The 24,713-nt window shown below is 42.1% G+C and overlaps 1 protein-coding gene across 1 annotated transcript in view; it reads right to left on the bottom strand.

The window, feature by feature from the left end:
• The window catches only part of RBBP7 (RB binding protein 7, chromatin remodeling factor), a 28,427-nt gene extending 4,174 nt beyond the window's left edge, over positions 1-24,253 (bottom strand). Inside the window, exons 1-9 of the mRNA XM_049873387.1 lie at positions 23,929-24,253; positions 23,016-23,160; positions 17,472-17,617; positions 13,293-13,466; positions 12,155-12,270; positions 3,549-3,709; positions 2,701-2,827; positions 2,497-2,574; positions 1,804-1,880 (exon numbers count right to left, since the gene is read on the bottom strand). Coding sequence (XP_049729344.1) covers positions 1,804-1,880; positions 2,497-2,574; positions 2,701-2,827; positions 3,549-3,709; positions 12,155-12,270; positions 13,293-13,466; positions 17,472-17,617; positions 23,016-23,160; positions 23,929-23,944 — 1,040 coding nt within the window. The 5' untranslated portion in view covers positions 23,945-24,253. The remainder of the gene's footprint in view (positions 1-1,803; positions 1,881-2,496; positions 2,575-2,700; positions 2,828-3,548; positions 3,710-12,154; positions 12,271-13,292; positions 13,467-17,471; positions 17,618-23,015; positions 23,161-23,928) is intronic.
• Between the last annotated feature and the right edge of the window lie 460 nt (positions 24,254-24,713).

The raw sequence follows: 24,713 nt of genomic DNA, 5'->3' as shown, positions 1-24,713 counted from the left end.
CTACTGTAACCGTGCTGCTTACTGTCTTAGAATGAAAGGTGAGAAGTATATAAAAGATCTAAACGAGACTAACGCGCAGTCTTTTTCATCCCAGCAGTGCGGTAAGACCACGCAGCAGTCCTACAGATCTAAGATACGGCAACAGAGCACGCAACTTTCATCACGGGTGGTATAAGCCAAAGAAAGGTTTTCAGTTTCACTTCGTTCTTCTCTGCAAGACTTCGGTTTGCAGAACTCACCCGCAGCCCAAGGTGACAGCACTCAATCAAAATTACACACCAATATCAGCCCTACCTTTTATCTAGCCCAAAGCTGAACCCTGCTAGTAAAAACTGTCGGAAAAAGAGCCAAAACACAGAACCTTCGAAATATTTTTTGTCCCTCTTCATAAAGCTAATCAAAGAAACCCAAACACGTGGGATTGCCAGTTAAGTTTCTCCTCCCTCTGTCATGAGTACAGTCGCTAACAATGACCACCTTGATTTTATCTAATGTAACAGCAAAAGTCATAAATGAATTTTAAGAATAAATTCCACAATGCCTCCAAGTTTATTACTGGCACATTTGGGTGCAATTCAGTTGCCAGGGCATGAGACTTCCAGACCTTGTTGTACCCTTCACATGACAACTATGTCTTTTTTAGATTTTTAATTTTACTATTAAAATTTTTTTCTAAATAAAATGGAGGCAGAATATACTCAAATGTCTGCTTACAGATTTTCTGTATTTTCAAGTATCCAACAGGGCCAGAGATTGTTCCGTAAGAACCCCAAACCTTCGATGTTTAGAAGCTTTATACTAGGACTTTATTCAGCAACGTCTCTGTCCCAGATACGGAAGGATGAGTCTTCTGTCTCTATAATTAAGGCAGCCTTGGTTTCAACATACTAAATTTAGTCTGCTTGAAAGCAATAAATTTAATACAGTGGGAAATTATTTTTTTTTCTAAGTTAATGATTTAAACTTAAGACGATGCCATGTTATGGATTAGTTTAGTTTAGTGGCTCTAAAGGCCCAAACCAAAAAAGGAAAGCAACCTGATATTCTCAGAACATCCACATCAACTCTGGTCAAGGAACTTGAAGAATTGGGAGAAACTTATATATAGAATTAAGCCCCCGGAAGAATCTAAGGTCTCTGACAGCATGGGCTGTGCTTGTCTGTTCACGAGGCTACCATCAGCCTTATACAACGCTCAGCAGGAGCCCACACCTGCTGAATAAATGGTGAGCAAATGAGTAAATCCTATGAAAGCTGGACCCTGTGTAAGGCAGAAACCTGTCAGAGAAGAAAACGCAAATATTCTGCAATGAAACGAGTGATAGAAAAGTGGTAAGACTGCACCCTGTCAAAGGTGAAAAACCTCTGAGACCCGGAAAAACAAAGCAGTCCCATCGAGTTCAGGCTCTCACAGGTTTCAATAAAAAACTATGACTTTAAGAACAATCCTGCCAGTACACTCTCAGACTCCAGACAGGAACAACATGGTGATGCCTTTTACAGCAAGTGTTTTAAATACAATCATTTGGATGTTAAAGTGCGCCCTGGATGGATACTCACTCGTGTGCGTGTGCACATGCATGAATATCACTAGAAAACAGAAATGCATTTTATAGTTGATCTGTTGACTCAGTGGTTCACCTCTATTTTATGGAGCAAAAGATCTTCAAAGTACTTAGTAGTTACTTTAATATTAGGTTTATTAAAGCAGATTAGTGAATTGCTCTTATAGTTTATCAACTATTGTGTAATCTGTCAGATTAGCATATTTGTGCAATCTCTTGTCAATAGATTCTAAGTTACCTTAAATCCCACACATTGAGGCGGCGATCGGTACCACTTGAAGCCAGAATGGTTTCGTTATGTGGAGACCAGTGGACCTAACAATACATATTTTGAAAATGTATTTCAGAAATCATGCATTTCTAGGTTTGTGAAAACTGTGCTTATTAGCAGTTTTTCCCATTCTGTGTCTTCTCTGGGCCAGGCCCACGGTCACAGCCAGGGCCCTCACCCCCTTCTCCTAGCCTTTCAGGTGCTCTGAAAGGGCCCGTCTCCTGGCCTACTGCCGTGAAGGGCACACTCCCCAGCTAGGCAGGCTCTCAGGAGGCGTCCCAATGAGCTTATTCAGCCCCATAACTATCGCAGAAGCACTGATGGTTCTCAGTGAGGTCTATCTTAACCTAAGCAAATCTGTTTGAAAACCCGTACAGGGCAGACATCTTTCCCCTGTGGACCCACCAACCTGGCATGCCTCAACTGAACAGTCCCTGGATTTCGCTTTTTAAACTGATCCTGTTTTGCAAGGCTTTTTCTTCTACTTCAGAACTGGCTTCTCAAAAAATCTCCACTAGTTTATTAATATAGTACAACTAAGAGTAGCTTTTTAAAAATGCAACGTCCCATGCCTGCCATATAGTTGGAAAAAATTAAAAATTTCCCCTACCAAATAGCTACTAAAATCTGACATACAAATACCAGAAAACTGTTACATACCTGGAAAATCTCATCTTTATGTGACTCAAAGGTATGGAGTTTTAATTTTAAATTACGCAGATCCCATAAAGCTACCGTCTGAAGAAAAAAAATAACAAAATGAATTTATTTCTGGTACTTTACGTAAGATAAGGTTAAAACATCTAAGTAAGGCCCAAAAACATTTGGGTTTGTAAACACCAAGTTTGCAAAAACTTCAGAAACCTTATCCGCAGAGCCTGTTGCTAGAATGAACTCGCTGTAGGGATTGAATGACAGGCAGTTGACCTCGGCTGTGTGAGCATCCACCAAGTGACTTGGCTTGGAGGTGGTGTTGGATCTGGTGTCCCATCTAAAAACACAAAGATACAAAGCCAGCACACGTGGGGAAGAGTACACCTCACCAGCTGGTCCCACACCCCTGCTCTTCTCCAAGACAGCAGCACCCCACAAGTGCCAGCACTGCTGCAGGAGCTCACCTCGATACCAAGGCCAAACACACAGGGAACGGGAAATTAGCACTCCCAACTGAAACGATCAACCCTAACCTCTGAACAAACTAAGAATTCTCATTAGAGTCCTCTGTTTTAACTACGAACTATTTCGAGCCCACACAAAAGTACAGACTTCTAGGAGATAATGAAACAATTTGATACCTACAACCTAGTCTTGTCCTTTTGGCCACAAGTATTTTCTTTATAAGGTTAAAAAGTTATCAGAGGCAGCTGAATCCAGTGCTGCACCATGCCCTGACTGAATCATTTTCCTCCCTCATCTCCAGCTGAAGCCACCCTGATCCTGACTTTGCTATCAGCCAAGCCCCGACATGTTTCTTCCCATTCACGTCTTTTTTTCTTTCTGTAAATAAGAAACTGTACTGGTTCATAGAGCACAGTGACTCTCCTGTCAAAAGGCCATTACATACATGTGTGCAGTTTATCATCAGGCAATTATACCACAATAAAACTGTTGCTGACATAACTTAAAAAGAAGAACTCAAACCAGAGTCCACAACAATCACTGATGGTCCCTCAGGGTACCCGTCTAACTCCCCGCTGAACCTTCCGCCTTACATCATAAGTTTCTGATCATCAGCGACGGATCCGAACAAAGACTCGTGGAGCAGATGCCAGGCCACATCCTCCACAACAGCCGAATGGCCAGTGAAGATTGCTTTCGCATCCACAATTTTGCCTTCCTTTGGTCCTGCATTTATATCCCATAAGCAGACAGTCTGAAGGAGAAGGGAGGGGAAAAAGAGAACAAAAGCTGTAAGAGAGTGAATTCAGATACTAACATCTTATTTAAAACATTTTTGTTAAAAACAAGACTCTATGAAAGTTACAAATAAACAGGAGGGAAAATATAAACCAAAGTGAAACTTCAGGAGCAGAAGGGAGTGTCTGAGTGCAGCTTCCATGGCTTGTGGTGCACACGGCAAGAAGATGGCACTGCAATGGAGGCGAGGGGACCAACCATGTGACAGGCAAGGGACACTCAAGCTGGAGTGCCTCCATGCAGACAGCCAAGTAGCCAAAATCCACAGAAATGGCACATCACTGAGAGCCAGGTGCTCGGTATCAAGTGAACATAAACACACATCCTAAAAATTCACACTGAGTTGGGACAAGTGGGAATTAAAACTAGGAAAATTAAAAGGCACTTCTTACAGAGAAAAAGTAGTTTGGATAAGCCTCTCACTTCAGGACAGAGATCACCACAGACATCAAGAGACAGCTGAATGGCCCTGGCCCTAAACTCCCTAGGCGACTTGGAGAGGCCAGACCTTGTGGCCTGCAGATCTCTACAGCAGGCTCCTGGAAATGTCAGCAAAGCCCCAGGGGAGGCCACAGGGCCTCCACAGGCCACAAAGATCACACTCCCACAGATCCCAAGGCTTCCACCTTCTCTTGGAATCCCATCGTAAAAGTTAAGAGAAAGTAGGAAGGAAGACAAAGGTAAATTTCAGGGTACCCAGAAAGGAAGTTAGCAAATTTACTCATCAAAAAAAAAAAAAATCATAAAGACTAAGTACACACAAAACCAACAACAAAGTAAATGAAAAGAAACTCCACAATCAAAAAGAACTCAGCTCAGAAAATTAAGTGGAAGAAACCACCAACACACACACACACAAAAAGCCTAACAAAATGACAGCGATAAACTTATAACTAGTGATAATCACACTGAATGTAAATGACCTAAAGGCACCAGTAAAGAGACGAGTCATAAAATGGATTAAAAAATACAGCCTTTTTTTTTTTATTGATAAACTGTCTGCAAGAATGCATCTTAGACACAAAGATATAAATAAACTAAAACCTAAAGGATGGAAAAAGATATATCAAGCAAACAACCAAAAAAGTGCAGGAGTGGCAATATTAATCTCTGACAATCGCCTTTAAGGCAAAATCCACCATAAAAGACAAGGAAGGACATTATACACACAATCCACCAAGAGGACATAATAATATATACGTACCCAATGACAGAGCTTCAAAATACATAAAACAAACTCTAAGAGCACTGAAAAGAGAAATAAACACATCCACCACAGTAGTAGGAAACTTTAACACACCACCTCCAGTGAAGGACAAAACTAGAAAGAAACTCAAAGACAAAGAAGATCCATACTCCACAAAAACCAACTCGACCTCCCAGACATACACATAACACTTCACCCAATAAGCGGCAAAGTATACATTCTTCTCCAATGCTCGTGGATCATTCCCCACAATAGACCACATTTTAGGGCTCAAAGCAAGTCTCAACAAATTAAAAAACTTGGAAACAATACAAAGCATGTTCTCTGATCGCAATGCTCTAAAAGTAGAAATCAGTAACAGGAAGAACAAGGAAAAAAAATCAAATATGTGGAAACTGAATAACGCCTTGCTTAAAAACTAGTGGGTAATAGAAGAAATCAAAGATGAAATTAAAAAATTCCTACAATCAAAGGAGAATAAAAACACATCGTACCAAAAGCTTTGTGACACACCAAGAGTGCTCAAAGGTCAATTTATAGCAATACATGCACACATCAAAAAAGAAAAAAGGGCAAAAATCAAAACATTAACCCTACAGCCCAAACAATTAGAAAGTGAGCAGCAAAAGAAGCCCAAGGTCGCCAGAAGAAATGAAATAATACAAATTAGAGCAGAAATAAATGAAACAGAGAACAGAAAAACAATAGAAAGAATCAAACTAAAAGCTGGTTCTTTGAAAGGATCAATAAAATCGAAAAACCACGGGCAAACTGACAAAACAGAAGGTGCAAATAATCGAGTAAGAAATGAGACGGGTGACGTCACAACAGAATCAACTCAATAAAATGGATCATAACAGAATACTATGAAAAACTGTACTCCAAAAAATTTGAAAACCTAGAGGAAACAGATAAATTTCTGGAAACACTATTTACCGAAACTAACACAAGCTGAGGTAGAAAATCTGAACAGACCCATAACGAGAAGTTCGAAGAGGTAATAAAAAAAACTCCCGAACAACAACAACAAAGCCTGGGCCCAGGCAGCTTCACTGGAGAGTTTTTCCAAACATTCAGGAAGAGCTGACACCAATTCTACTCAAACTATTCCAGAACACAGAAAAAGGAGGAATACTCCCGAATTCATTTAAGGAAGCCTGAATAATCCTGATACCAAAGCCAGGCAAGCACGTCACTAAAAAAAAAAAAAAAACAGACCAATATTCCTCATGAATACAAAGGTAAAAATTAAAAATCGTAGCCAATAGAATTCAACAGCATATCAAAAAAATAATACATCACGACCAAGTGGGATTCATACCAGGCACGTCAGGATGGTTCAACACCAGAAAATTAATCAAAGTACTCCACTACACATAAATAAAAGGAAAAGAATCACGTGATGATCTCAATCAACACAGAAAAGGCATTCGATAAAGTCCAATACCCATTCCTGACAAAAACTTTCACCAAAATAGGAACAGAAGGAAAATTCCTCAACATAATAAAAGGCATTTATACAAAACCAACGGCCAAAACTATCCTCAACAGAGAGAAACTGAAAGCACTCCCCTTGAGAACGGGAACCAGACAAGGCTGCCCTTTATCACCACTCCTACTCAGCACTGTATTGGAGGTCCTAGTTAGAGCAATAAAGCAAGAAAAGGAAATATAGGGCGTTCAAATCGGTAAGGAAGAAGTAAAATTATTCCTATTCGCAGATATGACCCTATACACAGAAAATCCCAAAAAGTTCACAAAAAACCTACTGGAACTAATAGAGGGATTTGGCAAAGTTGCAGGATACAAGATCGACATACAAAAATCAGTTGGATTCCTCTACATCAACAAAGAGAACCTTTGAAAAGGAAATGAGGAAAATACCATTTACAATAGTCCCCCAAAACATAAAATACTTAGGAATATATCTAACCAGGGACGTAAAAGGCTTAATCAAAGAACTACAAAACACCACTTCAAGAAACCAAGAGACCCACATAAACAGAAAAACACAGTGCGCTCCCGGATACGAAGACTTAACACTGTGAAAACGTCAATACTAGCCAAAACAATATACAGATATAACGCCAGCCCAATCCAAATCCCAAGAGCATTCTTTAACGAGGTGGAAAAACTAATCACTAACTTTACATGGAAGGGCAAGAGGCCCTAAACAAGTAAAACATTATTAAAGAAGAATAAAGCAGGAGGCTTCACAACACTTTCTGATCTCAGAACCTACTATACAGCTATGGTAGTCAAAACAGCCTAGTACTGATACGACGACAGATACACAGACCAATGGAACACAACTGAGAGCCCAGACGCAAATCCATCCACCTATGGACAGCTGGGAAACCCCAGTGGAATAGTGGTTAAGTGCTATAGCTGCTGACCAAAAGGTCAACAGTTCGAATCCACCAGGCGCTCCTTGGAAACTCTAGGAGGCAGTTCTACTCTGTCCTTTAGGGTCAGCTGGAGTCGGAATTGACTCGATGGCAATGGGTTTTTTTTTTTTTTTATGGACAACTGATCTTCAATAAAGCATCAAAGTCCATTAAATGGGGGAGAGACAGTCTCTTTAAAGAAAAGTTGCTAGCAAAACTGGCTATCTATCTGCAGAAAAATGAAATAGGACCCATACCTCACACCATACATAAAAACCACCTCAAAATGGATCAAAGATCTAAACCTAAAACTATAAAGAACATGAAAGAAAAAATATAGACAACACTAGGAGCCGTAACACAGCATAAAGAGGATACCAAACATAATTAAAAAATGCACAAATAGCAGAAGATAAACTAGGTAAATGGAACTGCCTGAAAATTAAACACCTATGCTCAACAAAAGACTTCTCTGAAAAAGTAAAAAGAGAACCTACAGACTGGGAAAAACTTCGGGCTATGACATATCCAACAAGGGGCTAATCTCTAAAACTCATAGAAAACTTCGACACCTCAACAACAAAAAGACAATCCAATTAAAAAATGGGCATGGATATCAACAAACACTTCACCAAAGACGACATTCAGGTGGCAAACAAACGCATGAAGAAACTCTCTCTGTCAACAGCCATCAGAGAGAGGAAAATCAAAACTACAATGAGATATCATCTCACCCCAATAATGGCAAGCATTAATCAAAAAAACAGAAAACGACAAATGCTGGTGACATTGTGGGGAGACTGCAACTCTTACACACTGCTGGTGGAAATATAAAACGGTACAACCATGGAAAACAATGTGGTGCTTCCTTAAAAAGCTAGAAATAGAAATACCATGAGATCCAGCAATCTCACTCTTAAGTAATACACCCTAGAAAAATAAGAGCCATGACACAAATAGACATATGCACTCCCACGTTCACTGCAGCACTATTCACAATAGCAAAAAGATGGAAATAACCTAAATGCCCATCAACAGATGAATGGATAAACAAACAGTGGCACACACATGCAATGGAATACTACGCAATGAACGATAAAGAATGATGATGAATCCGGGAAACATCTCACAACATGAATGAACTTGGAGGACATTACCCAGAACCCCAGTGCCGTCGAGTCGATTCCGACTCACAGCGACCCTAGAGGACGTTATGGAGGACACTATGCTGACTCAAATAAGTCAATCATAAAAAGACAAATATTGCCTAAGACCACTACTGTAAAAAAAAAAAAAGATCAGGAAAAGGGTTACACGCACACACACAAAATTCTGATAGTGAGCAGGGATGGAAGAGGGAGGGAGAGAAAACCTACTAAAAAGATATCGGTGAAGGGAAAGACATTAAGCTATTTTGCTCTGTAAACCTTCACCTAAAGTACAATGAAATATTTTCTTTTTAAAAGTTAAAAGAACACCTTAAGTTTTGGTGGAAAAAGACAGCAAGCCAGAAGGCAATGATTCTCATCGAATGGTTTAACTTAAGAGGTAACTCCATGAAGGAACATGAGCATTAATTATAAATTCCACTGATATTGGAGTGAGCTCCGTCTCTTTTAAAACGACTATCTTTTGTTGTTGTTGTTGTTGTTGATCTTATCTGAACGGGGTTCTGTAACAAACTGATTTCCCAGCCTTAAAAAAATAATGTTCTACAACACTTACGCTCTAATTAGCCACTGTTGTTGTGTGCCATCTAGTTGACTCCAGCTTATAGTGACACTATAGGACAGAGTAGAACTGCCTCATAGTTTCTTAAGCTATAATCCTCACACGACAGGAGCCCTGGTTGTGCAATCATTATGAGCTTGGCCGCTAGCCAAAAGGTCAGTGGTTTGAACCCACCCAGTGGCTCTGTGGGAGAAAAGACCTAGCGTGCTGCCGCTCCTGTAAAGATTACAGAAGAGGAAAACCCTATGGGGCAGGCAGTTCTACTCTGTCATACAGGGTCACTATAAATCGGAATCCACTCAATGGTGCACAACAACAACGTTTACGGAGCAGATCTTTTGAGGAGCTGCTGGTGAGTTCGAACCACTGACATTTTGGTTAGCAACTGAGCACTTAACCACCGTGCCACAGGGCTCCTTCTGTTGTTGCACACTCAAATATACAATTTACACGCACTGAACAGAAAAGAATGTGTACAGCTGCTCTTGTTTCTCCCCTGCTCCTCTCCTTAGAAGGATATTAGGAAGATCACCCCAATGCCTGCCACACAGAAAGCCCTGGGTAAGCTTCAGCTCTTATTACTAGTAATTCCCAGCTTGGTGTCTCTTCAAAAGGTACCAGTAATTGTTACTGAGTATAACGCCCTTCCCTACTGGGGAGCTCTGCCATACATACTTGGAGGAGAAGCAGAGGGAAAGTTTCCTTTTTGAGAACCAAGGCACAGCCTTGTGTGTCTGCCTTCCTTGCAGATCCCCACGGTGGATGTAACATGGGCTCCGACAGTCCAAGCAGGACTTTCAATTGTGAACAGCAACGGGAGAATCTGTTCTGAGGATGAGGTGGCAAGTGATGTCCTCATTCTTGCTTAACATGACTTGGGTCGTGGATCTGGCCTCTCTTTTTCTGGGAACTTTCCCAGGCCTTGTTCTCAAGCCATCACAGCAAGTCTATCTCTCAGCTATCCTACCCAATGTCCTTCTGATAAATTCCTTTTTTTATGTCAGCCAGTTTTGGGTGCTTACAACTAAAGAACCTAGACCAGGTGCAATCATCTACCTTCGATTATTTCCAACAGCTTAACAGAAACTATAATCAACAAAAATATAAACAAGATCTGTCATGTGACAGACTTCGGCACTGGAGAGAGAGACAAATGCTACAATCCATCCAAACCAAACCAAACCCAGTGCCGTCGAGTCGATTCCAACTCATAGCGACCCTATAGGACAGAGTAGAACTGCCCCATAGAGTTTCCAAGGAGCACCTGGCGGATTCGAACTGCCGACCCTTTGGTTAGCAGCTGTAGCACTCAACCACACCACCAGGGTTTCCTACAATCCATCAATCCACAATAAATTATCAATGTCACTTCACATTCATGTGGTACTTTCAATTGTTAAAATACTTTATGTACTAAGGCAATGAGGAATTCAACAGGAAAGAACAGTCTTTACAACAAACGGTGCTGGCAAAACTGGGTATCCACACGCCAAAGAATGAAGCTGGACCCCTACCTCACATCGTACATCAAAATTAACTCAAAATTGGTCAAAGACCTTTTAGGTAAAGGGTATACAGGACTTCTTTGTACGATCTTTGCAATTTTTCTGTATGTTTGAAATTATTCCAAAATAAATAGATAAAAAATCAAAAACTAAATAAAAATTTAAAAAACAAAACTAAACATTAAGAGCTACAAGCATAAAACTTTTAGAAGAAAACGCAGGTGTAAATCTTCTTGACCTTTTATCAGGCAATAGTTTCTTATACAGACACTAAAAGTAGAATCAACAAAAGAAAAAATAAATAGGGTTTCATCAAAGTTAAACTTTTGTGCTTCAAAAGAAACCATCAAGGTGAAAAGACAAGCCAGAGAATGGGAGACGATATTTGCAAATTATGTATCTAAGGCAGTTATATCCAGATACAGAAAGAACACTTACAACTCAATAATAAACACAAATAACCCAATTTAAAAACAAAGGATCTGAATAGACACTTCTCTAAAGAAGATACACAAATGGCCAGTAGGCACATGAAAAGATACACAATGTCATTAGTCATCAGGAAATTCAAATCAAAACCATAACGAGATACCACTTCACACACACTAGGATGGCTATAACCATAAACACAGATAGTAACAAGTGTTGATGAGGGTGTGGAGAAATTCCTGGTGGGAATGTAAAATGATAAAGCCACTGTGGAAAACAGTCTGGCAGTTCTTCAAAAAGTTAAAAACAGAGTTACCACATGATCCTACAATTCCACGCCCAGGTACCTACCCAAGAGAAATGAAAACGTATGTCCACACAAAAACTTGTACACAAATGTTCACAGCAGTATTCACAATAGACAAAAAGTGGAAACAACCCAATGTCCATCAACTGAAGAATGGATAAACAAAATGTGGTATATATCCATAGACTATTCTTCAGCCATAAAAATGAACAGAGTACTGATATATGGTACAACATGAACCCTGGAAACATTAGGGTAAATTAAAGCAGCCAAAAAGAAATGGCCCCATTTATATGAAATACCCAGAATAAGCAAATCTATTTTTATAGAAACAAGAAGATTAATGGTTCTCAGGATCTAGGGGGAGGAGCAAATGGAGGAGTGCTAATGGGCACAGGGTTTCTTTTTGGGACATCTGTTGAAATTGTTCTAGAATGAGATAGTGGTAATGACTGTACAACTTCGTGAATATATTAAAACTACTGAATCATACACTTAAACAAACTAAAATACACTTTATATTAATTAGGCCCCACAAACACACTGTAGACTTTCCATTATGATTAGGTCCTCAATGTCCTCTTTTAAATATTAGGACGCCTTTGGGCCACCCTGCCTCCATTCTAAGGCTGTTTCAAAAGAGCTCTGTGGACTTCTAAGGCTCCACTGGGCTGTCTGAAAACCACCATTGTAAATGTTACGGAAATGTTCTCACAGCCATCAGTGGTATCGTCTTGGAAAACCTATCCTCTACACATCTCTCCAGTGCGGAGCTGTCCATGACATTCCTTTAACTGCCAGTATATGAGTAGATTAGAAAGAACACATTTCTCACATGGTCGTCAGATGCACTGAGCAGATGTCCACTCAGATTAGAATTCCAGGAAAGGCCATAGCCTTCCTTCTGGTGACCTCTTAAGCGAAGATCAGGATTACATTCTCCACTTGGGTCTGAGGAAAAAAGAAATACATTAATTACTAAGTTACTATCTGTTTATTAGAAAGTTGAGAGCAAATTCTCAGTCCTTCATCGAGGGAGCCGTAACATTAATTGTACTGTGGAAAAAGCATTATACAGGAACAGGACTTGGTTTGACCCACAATTGCTTTGAAAAGCAATTCTTTATGCTTCATTTTAAATACTCAATGCAAACCAGGTCTCAAAACCGTTAAATTTAAGATTGGTTTCTTTGGAAAACCTAATCCTATTTCCAACACAGAAATACTAAAAACTATAGCTAGCCCACAAATTTGGATGGTGGCACTCCCCACCCGCCTCCACAGGTCAATTTTTGAAATATTTTTGTGAGGAATAAGTTAACATAGCAGGTCTGGTTACTCAGTCGTTACATGTCTCCAGGGTAGCCTGGAGCCTCAGCAACCCCAGGGAAAGTAGCCCTCAGAATGTTCTTCAATGTGATTAAGTTGTGTACGCCCAGAGCAATGGGACATGCTGTAGCAACTTGTCAAAACTTGTTAGGATTGTCTGGCAAGATTCATGAAGTGCCTGATTTCACTGTTGGGGTCCTGAGTTTCAGTTACTTATGGCTGGTCACCTCGCAGGTTGGGCCTATGTGGCCAGACCTCCATAAAAACGCCAGGTCCTAAGGCTCAAATGGGCTTCCCTGGACAGGGACATGCAGCACGTCTCTGTAGTTTGCTGCTCGAAAGAAGGCACGTACTATGCGGCCCCAGATAGGGAAAGACACAAAAGCTTGAGCCTTAACTCTCTGGACCCTGCCTGATGTGTTATCTTCTTCTTGCTGCTTTTGCTCTGTATCCTTTCTTGTAATAAACCTTAGCTGTAGGAATAATCTGCTATTGAGTCCTGGCAAATCACTGAGCTTGAGGACCCCCAAAACAATTAAAACCTTTAAAATATATATATATAGTACTTTGGCCTTAAATACTATCACCACCTTGAATCAAGAAAAAATTCTAGCAATGGCCTGACTTTACTACCACGTACCTACCTGGTTTAGCAGGGTGTTTTGTATAGTCAAAAACCAACACGTCAGAAGATGGAGTTTTTGTAGCAATAATGTGAGGATTCTGCGGCATGTAGCGAGCACGGTTCACTTCTCCTTCATGGTTGATTTTGATTTCACATTCAATTTTTCCTGTTACAGAACCAAAGCCGCCAAATTCTAACACAAGAGAAAGAAATTAAATACATACACTTAGGGTTAAAATCCACAAGTCAATTAGTTTAATCAACACAACAGATTTTACTCTGATGGTATGTAATGTTAACTGAACAGAGAAAGAAAACACAAAAATACGGGTCTGCTTGCCACTAGCAGGTAATTTATTCTCATAGCCCATTTTCCTGGAGGTAATTTATTCTCAACGCCCATATTCTTGGAAAATATTGATAGCTATTTTATGCCAGTTAATTTGGCTCTACCTTGGATGTAAAACAATTTGTTCTGCTTTAAAGATGATTCAGTTATGTAGTAAAATCTCAAATAACTGCACAATAAACACACCAACAGCTTCTTAGTTCAAATGTGACTCATTGGGAGCACTGTATTATACTAGCATCTTATTTGAGGTTTCATCAAAACAGGAAAGGTTTAACCACCAGGAGTACGAACATTCCTTGAGTCTAAAAGTAAAAAACATCCTCAAATCCAAAACCCACTCTCACCCAATTCCAACACACATACACACACACACTCTCATATTATGCTGGTTCTGATAAACTTGGCTCAACTGCCAGTGGGCTGCCATAGCTAAAACAAGGGGGGCTAACCCCTCCATCTGGTCTGTAAATAAGGCTACAGTCTTTAAAAAACAAAGAATCCTTGGTAAAGTAACAAAGCCTCGTAAAAAGTACACTAACTTCTGAGAAACAGCAAGATGTCAGCAAAAAGCCTAACAGTAGAGAACATCTAAGCAGATAACAGCAAACAAGACTTAGCATTTTTGCGCAAAGATAAAAACTTGCATTAGTTGCTGACAAAGTTAGGAGTTTTCAGATTATATTAAATTGTATCTTCCTTGCACGTTACTTAGCTCACCCTATGTCTCAGGCCAGGGATCACTAACTCAAAAGCCTAATGGAGCCAGGCAGGTAACAAGTAAAATATACTGGCTGGGGGCAAATCTAGCTGAAGAAAAACACACTGGAGTCAGTCACTCCTCAGTTCCAGCCAGCTCTTGCTATGTGGGAATGCTCAATGCCCACAACTCTCACGCCTTGATGTAGGCTAGGCATCTAGCCATTCTTCCCTGTGCAAGCACAGCTCACTACTTCAATGTGGCTGAAAATCCCATCCCATTCCACGCACCTCCTCCTCCTCCAACTCTTAGGACATGAGCAATGCCCCCGCTTCTGTCCCAGCACTCTCTTTTGCCATCATGTCAATGAAGTGTTTCAGCTTATAAGACCGCCTTCTTGATCCTACCATCTCCTAACCTCTTCTCAGACCCTGCTCCAAACCTACCCCCCTCTTTGAATATCCCACCTCTGTGGACTCCAGTGGTTCTAACCCTTCTGCTACAAAGATACTCAAGTTTCCCAATTTCTTTAGCTAAAACAACCTGAACAGCTCTCCTTTTTAAGGTTTAGTTTGAACACAGGGTTTGTAGTCTCAAACACAAAAAAATAAAAAGTTGAAAATCACCGTGTTAATCATCATAACAGTACTCATTAAAAAAAGACCATAACTGAAAATAAAAGCCGTTAACCAAACTATTTCAGTCACCGGTTAGAATGCACTACTACGCTGAGCATGTACCTTTGATAATCTGATGTATTCACATATTATGCGCAAAGACTGTTAACCTCAAAGTCCAATAAGTATATATTCCAAGACTAAAGCCATTTAAAATTTTTCTAATTACAATAATTTACAGAAATAATGCGTAAGGTTGACCCTAATGCCAAATATCAGCAAGGTTGCAGGGAAATGGAATGTAAATTGTGACGGTGGTGAACTGGGTAAATTATTTTGAAAAATAGTTTCATTATTATTTTAAGGTGACAATGAATATAACATACAGCCCCGCAATTCCACTATACTAGATAAATTCTCTCACAACTGTACAAAGAGACACGATAAGGATGTTCACCGCAGCACTGTTTTTAAGAGCAAAAAACTAGATATAATCTAACTGTCCCTTGCTTAAAGGAATGGATAAACAGATTTAATTGCAATGGAATACTATATGACTGTTAAAAATGAGGTAAACATCTAAATAAAAAAACATGTTGAATGAAGAGAGCTGAAACACAGTATTATACATACTCACTACTGTATTAGTAAAAATACAAACTGAAAAGGACACAATAATTTCAGGACAGTGACTAACTATAGAGGAAGGCAGGGAGGATTGGGGTAGTGAGCGCTGGAATTTTAGCTTTATTTTCTTTTCAATAAGAAAAAACCAAAAGCAAATATTGGGAAACATTAACCTCTATTAAATCATCTGGAGGTACGAAGAAAAAGTTAACACAGGAGATCTGGTTACCTGTCTCTCCCATCTTTGAAGGACATCGGAGCCATGATTGACCCTTGGCCAACTCCTGGGAACATGGGCCTCAGGATGTTCTTTACATCACTAATAGATTGGTGATTTTGTGGTATACACCTGGAGCAATGGACCATGCTGTACCAGTTTGTCAGGGTTGCTTTTCACGGACATCAAGACTGATAACGTACACCTGGTTTCATTACTGGGGTCCTGCGTTTCAGCTGCCATGGCTAGTTGCCAACAGCATGTGCCTAAGTAACCAGCCCCTCCGCCCCCCGCCAACCTCTATGAAAGCCTCAGACCCTGAGACTCAAATGAGTTTTCCTGGGCAAAAATATCCCATGTGTCCCTGTAGTTCACTGTCAAGACGGCAAGCACATCCTCTGCGGCCTTGGATGAGACTGTGCCAGACCTCCCCGTACTTGCCACTGCCTCTTTTTCCTGCTGTTTTTGTTCTCTATCCTTTGCTATACTAAACTTTAGCCATGACTATAATTTGCTATTGACTCTTCTAAGTCCTTCTGGCAAAATCACCAAACTTGGGGTGGTCACGGGAATATTAAAACGGGGTGTTTGACAGTCAAGGAAAAAAAAGGGGGGGTCCAACAGCTTCCATGATTAACCATAGCACTGCCTCCCATCCCATTCTCCCTTTCAAAAAAAAAATCACCCTTAACTGATTGGTATATACGTGTCCTGATTTTTTTTCCTACACTTACACCAACACTTTTACAAAAATTGGCTATTAAAATTATACATTGGATAAATTTCTGAAATTAGCCTGATGTGCCACAGAAGATATTAGTATGAAATTTTATTTTGTTGTTGAGAATATACACAGCAAGACACAGAACAATTCAACAGTTTCTTCATTGACATTGATTACACTCTTCGAGTTGTGCAACCACTCTTACCCTCTTCTGAGTTGTTCCTCCCCCATTAACATAAACTCACTGCCCCCTAAGGTTCCCATCTAATCTTTTGAGCTGCTGCTGTCACTCTGACTCCATATAGATAATTCTTCTAAGAGTACAATGCTCACGGCAGTTTTTTTAACTAGTTAAGTTAAACTATTGCTCAACTTTAAAATGACTTCAGGGGATATTTTTGATTTAAGGTTTATAGGCAGGGCAAGAGTTTCAGGCATTCATCCACCCTCCGTGGCTCCAACAAGTCTGCAGTCCCTGAGATCTCGAAATTCTGTCCTCCATTTTTCCCCTTTTGATCAGGATCCTTCCATGGAACCTTTGATCAAAATGTTCAGTAAGGGTAGCCGGGCACCATCCAGCTGTTCTGTTCTCATGGCAAAGGCCGCAGCTCTTCTTGAAGGCAATTGGCCACACATTCCATATCCTCCTCCTATTTCTGACTATCCTTCTTCCTTGTTGCTCCAGGTGAATAAACACCAATTGTACCGTGGATGGCCGCTTGCAAACTTTTAAGACTTCAGACACTACACAATGAACTAGGAGGTAGAACAGAAGCTCTAAACATGTTCTTAGGCCAGTTAACCAGGATGACCCATGATACCACGGCCCTAAACCTGCAAACCAAGGAACCAAATCCCACGAGGTGTTTGGCTACACATGGGTATAGTTTCAATCAAGTATATATGCTCAGAAAGAGACATACTCCCTTCAACGCCAATACTGGAAAATGTATGATATACCTACCGCCCTTCTCACTGTCACAGTGTGAAGCATCAAACTGTGCATCATCGTTCGGAATATGTACTCGAGCAACCACCAAATGATTTTGCTCATCAGACGTGTGGGTCCCCAGCACTAGCCAATGAAGAGCATAATCCTTTCCTTCTGGTCTGTTTGAGAGAGAAAAGTAAGTTACACTGATCCTGTAAGAAATCTTCAATTGCTAACAAATCAAGTTCAGTCCTCCCAAAATACGCTAAAATTTCTTCAACAAATATATACTGAGCATCAACTACGCACCAGCTCCCCACTCCATTTACCAACTTTATAATCCCCACATGTCCAAATGTAAGGAACTATTCTAGGTACAACATGCTTGCTTCTCTCCTCAAAGAGCCGTGCTCCTCTACCTCCAAGTATCAAGGTAAACACTACCTTTTGTACTGCAGCTTGCTGGGCAAGGCAGGCCCAACTTAGTAAACACAGACACACCTACACAGGGGTCCATTCACCAATCCCCATACTCATAAATCATGACTTCACACCTAAAATCTCTCTTCTGCCCATGTTGCTGTTGTGTGCCATCGAGTCAATTCTGAGTCATAGAGACCATATAGGGCAGAGTAGAACGGCCCCACAGGGTTTCCTAGGCTGTAATATTTCTGTCTTTCTTTCTTATTATACTTTCAATGAACCTAGGCTGTAACCTTGACGGAAGCAGATCCTCAAGTGTTTTCTTGCACAGAGCTGCTGGTGGATTTCAACCACCGACCCTGCAGTTAGCAGCTTAGTGCTTAACCGTTGTACCACCAGGGTTCCTCCTCCTACCCATAAAAAAAAAAACATAGTCCCATTTTAATACACAAGATGTTTCTGATTTCCCAATAAGAGCCAACAAGGTAGAATGGAAAGAATAAAGAGTCAGAAAAGTTGGGTTTAAATCCTGGCTCAAACTAGAATTAGTTATATGCAATTACTTAAAAAACTTCCCTGTGGGCCTCAGTTTCTTCACCTAAAAAATAGCTTATAAGTACAAATGACTTGATGCTGAAACCCCTTATTTATGTTTATGGTGCTTAAAGTTTATGAAATTTCTTTCTCAGATTTTACTGAGGGGTCTTTGTTACCTCATTCTGTGATAACTCAGGCTGAGGCTGAAGAACCTGCTAATACCTCCTGGTATCTTGGTCCAGATAGTAATTTGGCATCTTGACACGTTAACAATGTTTTTCACCTGTGGTCCATGGTCCCACCTCAGTGAGGAGGGCTGAGGAGTAGGGCTCTGGGCCCCAACACCAGACAAGTTAGGCCATTTATCTGTTTACATTTCTAAGTTTCAGTTGTACAAAGGATTCACTGATTAAAAAAAGGTCTGAAGGTTACTTGTAGGCATGTAGTTTAGTTAATAACTACAGGAACACAAGAGGAAATTTAACCAAATTAAGATTTGCTTTAAGGTAAAAAAAACCACCACACACATACAACTCTAAGAACTGAACAGCGCACCCATGGCTAAGCAACAGCAACCTGTTTGGAAAAAGCCTTGAGTCTTAGCCGATGCATGCTCAGTGGACCAAAAATATGATGTGTCTCTCAGAAAGGTAACCCCATCTTAGATGGCCTCAATATAAAGGGAGCGAGAACGTGTGCATGAGCGAGCAAGCAAGCGGGCAGACAACGGGCGCTCGCGCTGATTTTTAACTGGTAAAACCACTTAGGAAATTAAGCCCTAGGCAATGTATTTTAGGAGGGATTAGACAAAATGAAACATTTGCAGGGAATAGTGGCTTGAAATGAAAGGAAACTTAAACAAATCCCATGAGAAACATCTGAAAAACAAAACCAGGAATGCTTGAAAGAAAGGAGGCATCACAGCAACACTAGGGCTAATATAAGGGAAGCGGCTTTATGAGTGTGCGTGTGTGTGGGTTTAAGCAGTAAAACTAAGCCCAAGAGGTAGAAGTTACAGGTAGACACATCAGTTTGTCATAAGAATGTTCTAAAGAGCACTGTCCCAAAATGGACTGGAGGATCTTAAAAATTCCTCAACTCCAAAATTCAACTGGCCCCTTTTCCTCTGCCTCAATCATGTAAGGATTTTTCTTTAATACAAATCCTTTCACCTCCATCGTTAAAATACAAGCCTACTTTCCTAAACCGATCAATATGAAACTATTTTCCTCCAAGCTGGAGGCACCGAAAGGCTGCAGAAGCACTAACAGTAGAAGAAAGTGCTTGTCCCTTTTCAGTGCCAGAATCCTTTGGCCCAGTAACTCCCCTGCTAGGAAATTTACCCCCCAGTCACACGACTGTGTCCTATTACAATATTATTCTTGGGCAGCATTGTTTGTAGTAGTAAAAGACTAAAAACAACCTAAATGTCCATCAATAAGGAACCGGCCAACATAAATTATACCAGGTCCATAAACAGAATTCCATGTAGCCCTTAAAAAGAATGAAGCGTATCTAAGCATGTGGATAGGAATGGCTCCAACATACAGTCAATTAAATGACAAGTGAACAACTTGCCACAATAAAAAATGGTGGAGCTGAGACATGTATGTACTTCTGTAAGCTGGCAGGACAGGTAAGAAATTGAAAACAATTTAACTGCTCTTGGGAAGGGAACTGGAAGAACAGGGAATGTGGACTTATTTTTCACTACGCACTTTTTCTTAAAATTTTATTTTGTTGTTGAGAATATACACAGCAAAACACACACCAATTCAAGAGTTTCCACATGTGACACAGGTTATATTCTTGAGTTGTGCAACCCTTTTCACCCTTCTTTTCTGAGTTGTTCTTCTACCATTAACACAAACTCTCTGCCCCCCAAGGTTCCTATGTTTCAAGTTGCTGTTGTCACTTTGATCCCATATAATAGTTCTTAAAAGAGCATAATGCTCAAGGCAGAAATTTTTTACTAGTTAAGCTAAGCTATTGTTTGGTTTTAAGAAGACTTCAGGAGATAGTTTTGGTTTAAAAATTATCTCAGAGCAATAGTTCCAAGGGTTCATCCAGCCTTCACGGATTTGAAAGATTACTAAGCTTTTTAGGTAGAAAATTAAGACAGTCTCAGTACATTTATGATGTACGTATTAAGAAATACCAACAATCCACCAGTTTTTAAAAAACCATTTCTTAGAAATATTTAAATATTACATAACTCAATTTTAAGAACAGCTCAAAAAGTTCAAGTAATTGTAAGGAAGCTTCTTGTACGTAGGCAGAATCAACTCCCGCAAAAGAAAAAAAAAAAAAACAAACCTGTTGCCATTGAGTCGACTTCCACTCACAGTGAGTGACCCTACAGAACAGAGCAGAACTGCCCCACAAGGTTTTCAAGGCTGTAATCTTTATGGGAGCAGACTGCCACATCTTTCTCCTGTGGAGTGGCTGGTGGGTTTGAATCACCAACCTTTTGGTTAGCAGTTGAGTGCTTAACTACTGCGTCCCCAGGGCTCTTTATGTAGGCAGGAGGACCTACGAAATGGAGTAGGGTCTAGTTCCTCAAACAGCCAGGTAGTAAGATGGTAGCAGACATTGACATTCCCCCTCCCTTCACACCCCAAACAGAATCCTGCAAAGCACCACACACCAGTGCTCAACAGCTAAAATGTAGGCTGGCTGGAATTTTCTTGCATTCTCAGGGCCACTGCCCGGCCCACAACCATATCCCACAACTTCTTTGTATGCAAAGAACGCTATGGAATATGTAATTAAAAAAAAAGCATTTTCTCTTAAGTTCCTATGTGCTAATAGTAAAAGCAATAAGTCTGGGCTAAGAGGAACACACAGATTATTGCTAAAAAAAAATATAAGCAAAACACATTACAGGTAACATTTAACAGTTACCACCTAGTTTGTGCCAGAGGCTTTACCTCCAGTGCAGGCAGTCGGCACTATTGGCATCTCCACTCACAGACACCTTGGGCAGGTAGGGATTACAAACTAACAACTTGGCCCAGGCCACAAGGCTACCTGGAAGCAGGGGCAGGATTTGAACCCAGATCTCTGGCCTTAAAGCCCCTGTTTTCTCCTATTATGTTAGAGTAAGTCAAGAAATTCAAGAGGAAGTAAGTTGCTGAAAAGTTTTAAATTTGCTTAACAGGAAGATAGAGAGAGTCAAATTCACAGGATGCTCCAATCCAGCACCTGCGTATCTTTAAAGTATATGATGGTCACTCTATTTTAAAAATCTGTTCAAAGGCAGCTACAACTGCCAACGTTTAGAAGTCTCTATTATTTGGTTCGTGGCTACTCTTCCCTTATCTGTACATTTACACTCAGATTTTCAGGAGCACCGATGGATGCCCCTACCTGTGTGGAGCTCAATGTTTGCATATGGGAAATGTAGTTCTTATAGAAGTAAATTAATTTTAGATAAAATCATAACCTTTCAAAAATCTTCTTTCTAGGTTAGAATTTGATTAGATGTTCACTGAATTATATGCTCACAATATCCAAAGCCAATACAATTTTAAAAATATGTACATAGCCACGTTCCTGACAGAAATGGGGTTGAGTGAGGGTGTCTAGCGCAGGGGCTGCCTGAACTCTGGAGCCAGCCAGTCTTCTGAGTTTTTACATCTACTCCGGCACTTACCAGCTGCATGATCTCGGACGTATCACTTAAGCGCTCAGCCTCAGTTTTCTGATCAGCAAACGGAGACGATAAAAAGTGCCTATATCATAGTATTGCTGTGAGGATTACACCAAATAATAGGACATAAAACTCTTCAGATGCGACAGGCCCTGTTCTAGGTGCTCAGTAAGTGTCAGCAATTATTACCGATACCACTTGCCGTCGAGTGGATTCCGACTCATAGCAACCCTGTAGGACAGTGGAGAACTGCACCAAAGGGTTTCTAACGCTATAATCTTTACAGAAGCAGATTACCACGTCTTTCTCCCTAGGAAAGGCTGGTGGGCTTGAACCGTCGACCTTCCGGTTAGCAGCTGAGTGCTTTAACCACTGCTCACCAGGGCTCCCTATCAGCAATTATTACTCAGACAAATATAAGAACTAGCTGAAACGACCACTCTTATGAAGACTAATAGCAATCTCAAAGTGTATTTCACACTATAAGCCAGTAACAACACCCTTTCTTTGGTGGACTGTTGCCAAATTCTTTTTTCCTTTGCCAATTAAAAGGTATTTGTCTTGAGTGCCGGTTACATGGTGTGTTCACTTTGTAAAAATTTATCAAGCCATATGCTTCCAATCTGTGTGCTTTTTCTGTACATATGCCATTTTTCAATAAAATTTTACAGAAATGCACTAGTCTGAGGCCCAGATACTGCTCTCTATATAAACCCAAGAAATGTCAAATGCCTTGTGTTTCCTATAAACATTATTAATGTCAACAGATTCTTTCTCCCTTTTCAATGGCACATTTATACATCAGAAATTATCCCATAAATCACTTCAATTTTGAAAACACAACCTATCACCTCATTCAAGGGCCAATTCATTACCTCTTATGTTCTGTGTGTAAAACGCCAAAACTAGGAAATTCATGAGGACAGTTAAATTTATGCAGAATAAAAGTTGCCAGAAACCCTTACTTAGTCACTTCAGGAAGCCACTGAACCGTAAGACTCGGCCACTGAAGAGCATGGGTCATAACCAGGTCATACAGAAACGGTGTATTCTTCTTCCAGATTTTATATTCTTCATTGATGACACGCTCCTCCACAGTATCTTCGAACACTGCAATTTGGAGAAAGCCCACAGGATTAAGCTGAGAGACGACACTCAGAATCTGCACCCAGCGACTGGAGGTCGCCCCGAGATGGCCACACCTAACCTACTCTTTCCCCCCTCTCTCGAATTTGGACACGAACAACAAACTGCTCCTCCGGAACGTGGGGAAAATATTAACACCAAGCAGCTTATTTTTCGCACTGTGAGATCAGTATCTCCTGCGTCCACAGATCTCGGTAATTACACGGCCATCAAACTGCCGCTGACCTTAGAGATTGTTCGGTCTCTTACAGCTGCTCGCACCTGTGTAAAAAGGACGACCCGGATCCCGATCCGCTCGGACAGACAAATGCACACGGAACGGACAACCATCAGCCCCTGCCCTCCGGCCCCCGCCCCGCTAGGCCCCGCTCCCACGACGCCCGCGTGGACAGCCATAGGCCCGCCCGCTCCCGAAGCCCGCCGACCAGGGCCGCGACCCGAGGCGGCCGCCGCGCGCGCGTGGAGCGAGCCGCCGTTCCCGCGCCGAGGACGCCGGAGGGAGCGCCTCGGCCGGGGGCCCACCCCTGGGCCCCGCGCCCGGCTCCGGAAGTGCTCGGCGCCCTCAGCGCTGCGGCCCGTCCCGCGCAGGCCCCTCGAGGCGCGCGCCCCACCTCGCGCCGGCCCCGCCCCCGCTCCGCACGCCGATTCGCGCCTTTCACCGGCGCGTGCCGCGGCCTGGCTCGCCCGCCGCCCCCCGCAGCCCGGCGCGCGCCGCCCCGCAGGGCCTCTTACTCTCTTTACTCGCCATCTTGCGTCGGGTCGTTCGCCCCTCGCCGCCGCCTCGGACTCCCCTCACTAGCCAAGTGCAGCTCGACCGCAGACGCTCCTGCCTTTCCCAGGCGCGTCACGCACTTCGAGCTCTCGAAGCCTGAGCTCCGGCCTGCCGCCTGGGTCCTCCCCAGACGCCGCGTTCTTCTTTCCTGCCTCCTCACGCTCGCAGGTACCGAGGTCTGAGGCGCTCTTCTCTCTCTCTCCAAACTTGGAACGAGACTTTTCAACCCGCGCCTCTCAGCCCGCCCAGGCAGCTGAGCGCAGGCGCACCCGCTCTGGGAAAAGTGAGAGGCGGCGGAGAGGCGGTCCTGGGAGCCAACGGCTCCTCCGTCTCGACCAATGGCGTGAGGCGGGCGGGTCTCGCGCGGCGTTCGGGGGCAGGCTTCTGGGGGTGGGCGGGGCGCTCCGCGGCAGGAAGTTGGCGAGGCGCAGGCGCCAGGCCTCGCCCGGCACTCCCAGGGCCGGCCGCGGGGGCGGATGGGGGCGAGGGGGCAGGGCGAATGGAGGCGCGGCGTGCCGGGCTGCGCGGGGGCTGTGAGCCTTGGGGCAGCGAGCCCTGGGGCCGCGGGGCGTGGTTGTTTGAAGCGGCGGCTGGGGGGGGCGGGGAGGCGGGAGGCGGGAGAGGGGGGCAGGGAGCTTGAGGACCTTAGCGAAGCCAAGGCCCGAGGGAAAGAGGAATTCAGAGACTCAGGGTCGTAGTCTTAGGGAGTGTTTTCTGTTCTCGAGAAATTAGTGCACTCTCAAAA

Source organism: Elephas maximus, chromosome X, assembly GCF_024166365.1.
Source record: "Elephas maximus indicus isolate mEleMax1 chromosome X, mEleMax1 primary haplotype, whole genome shotgun sequence".
Classification (NCBI taxonomy): domain Eukaryota; kingdom Metazoa; phylum Chordata; class Mammalia; order Proboscidea; family Elephantidae; genus Elephas; species Elephas maximus.
Note: the sequence above shows the minus strand (reverse complement) of the source record. Positions and strands in the feature narration are given on the sequence as shown.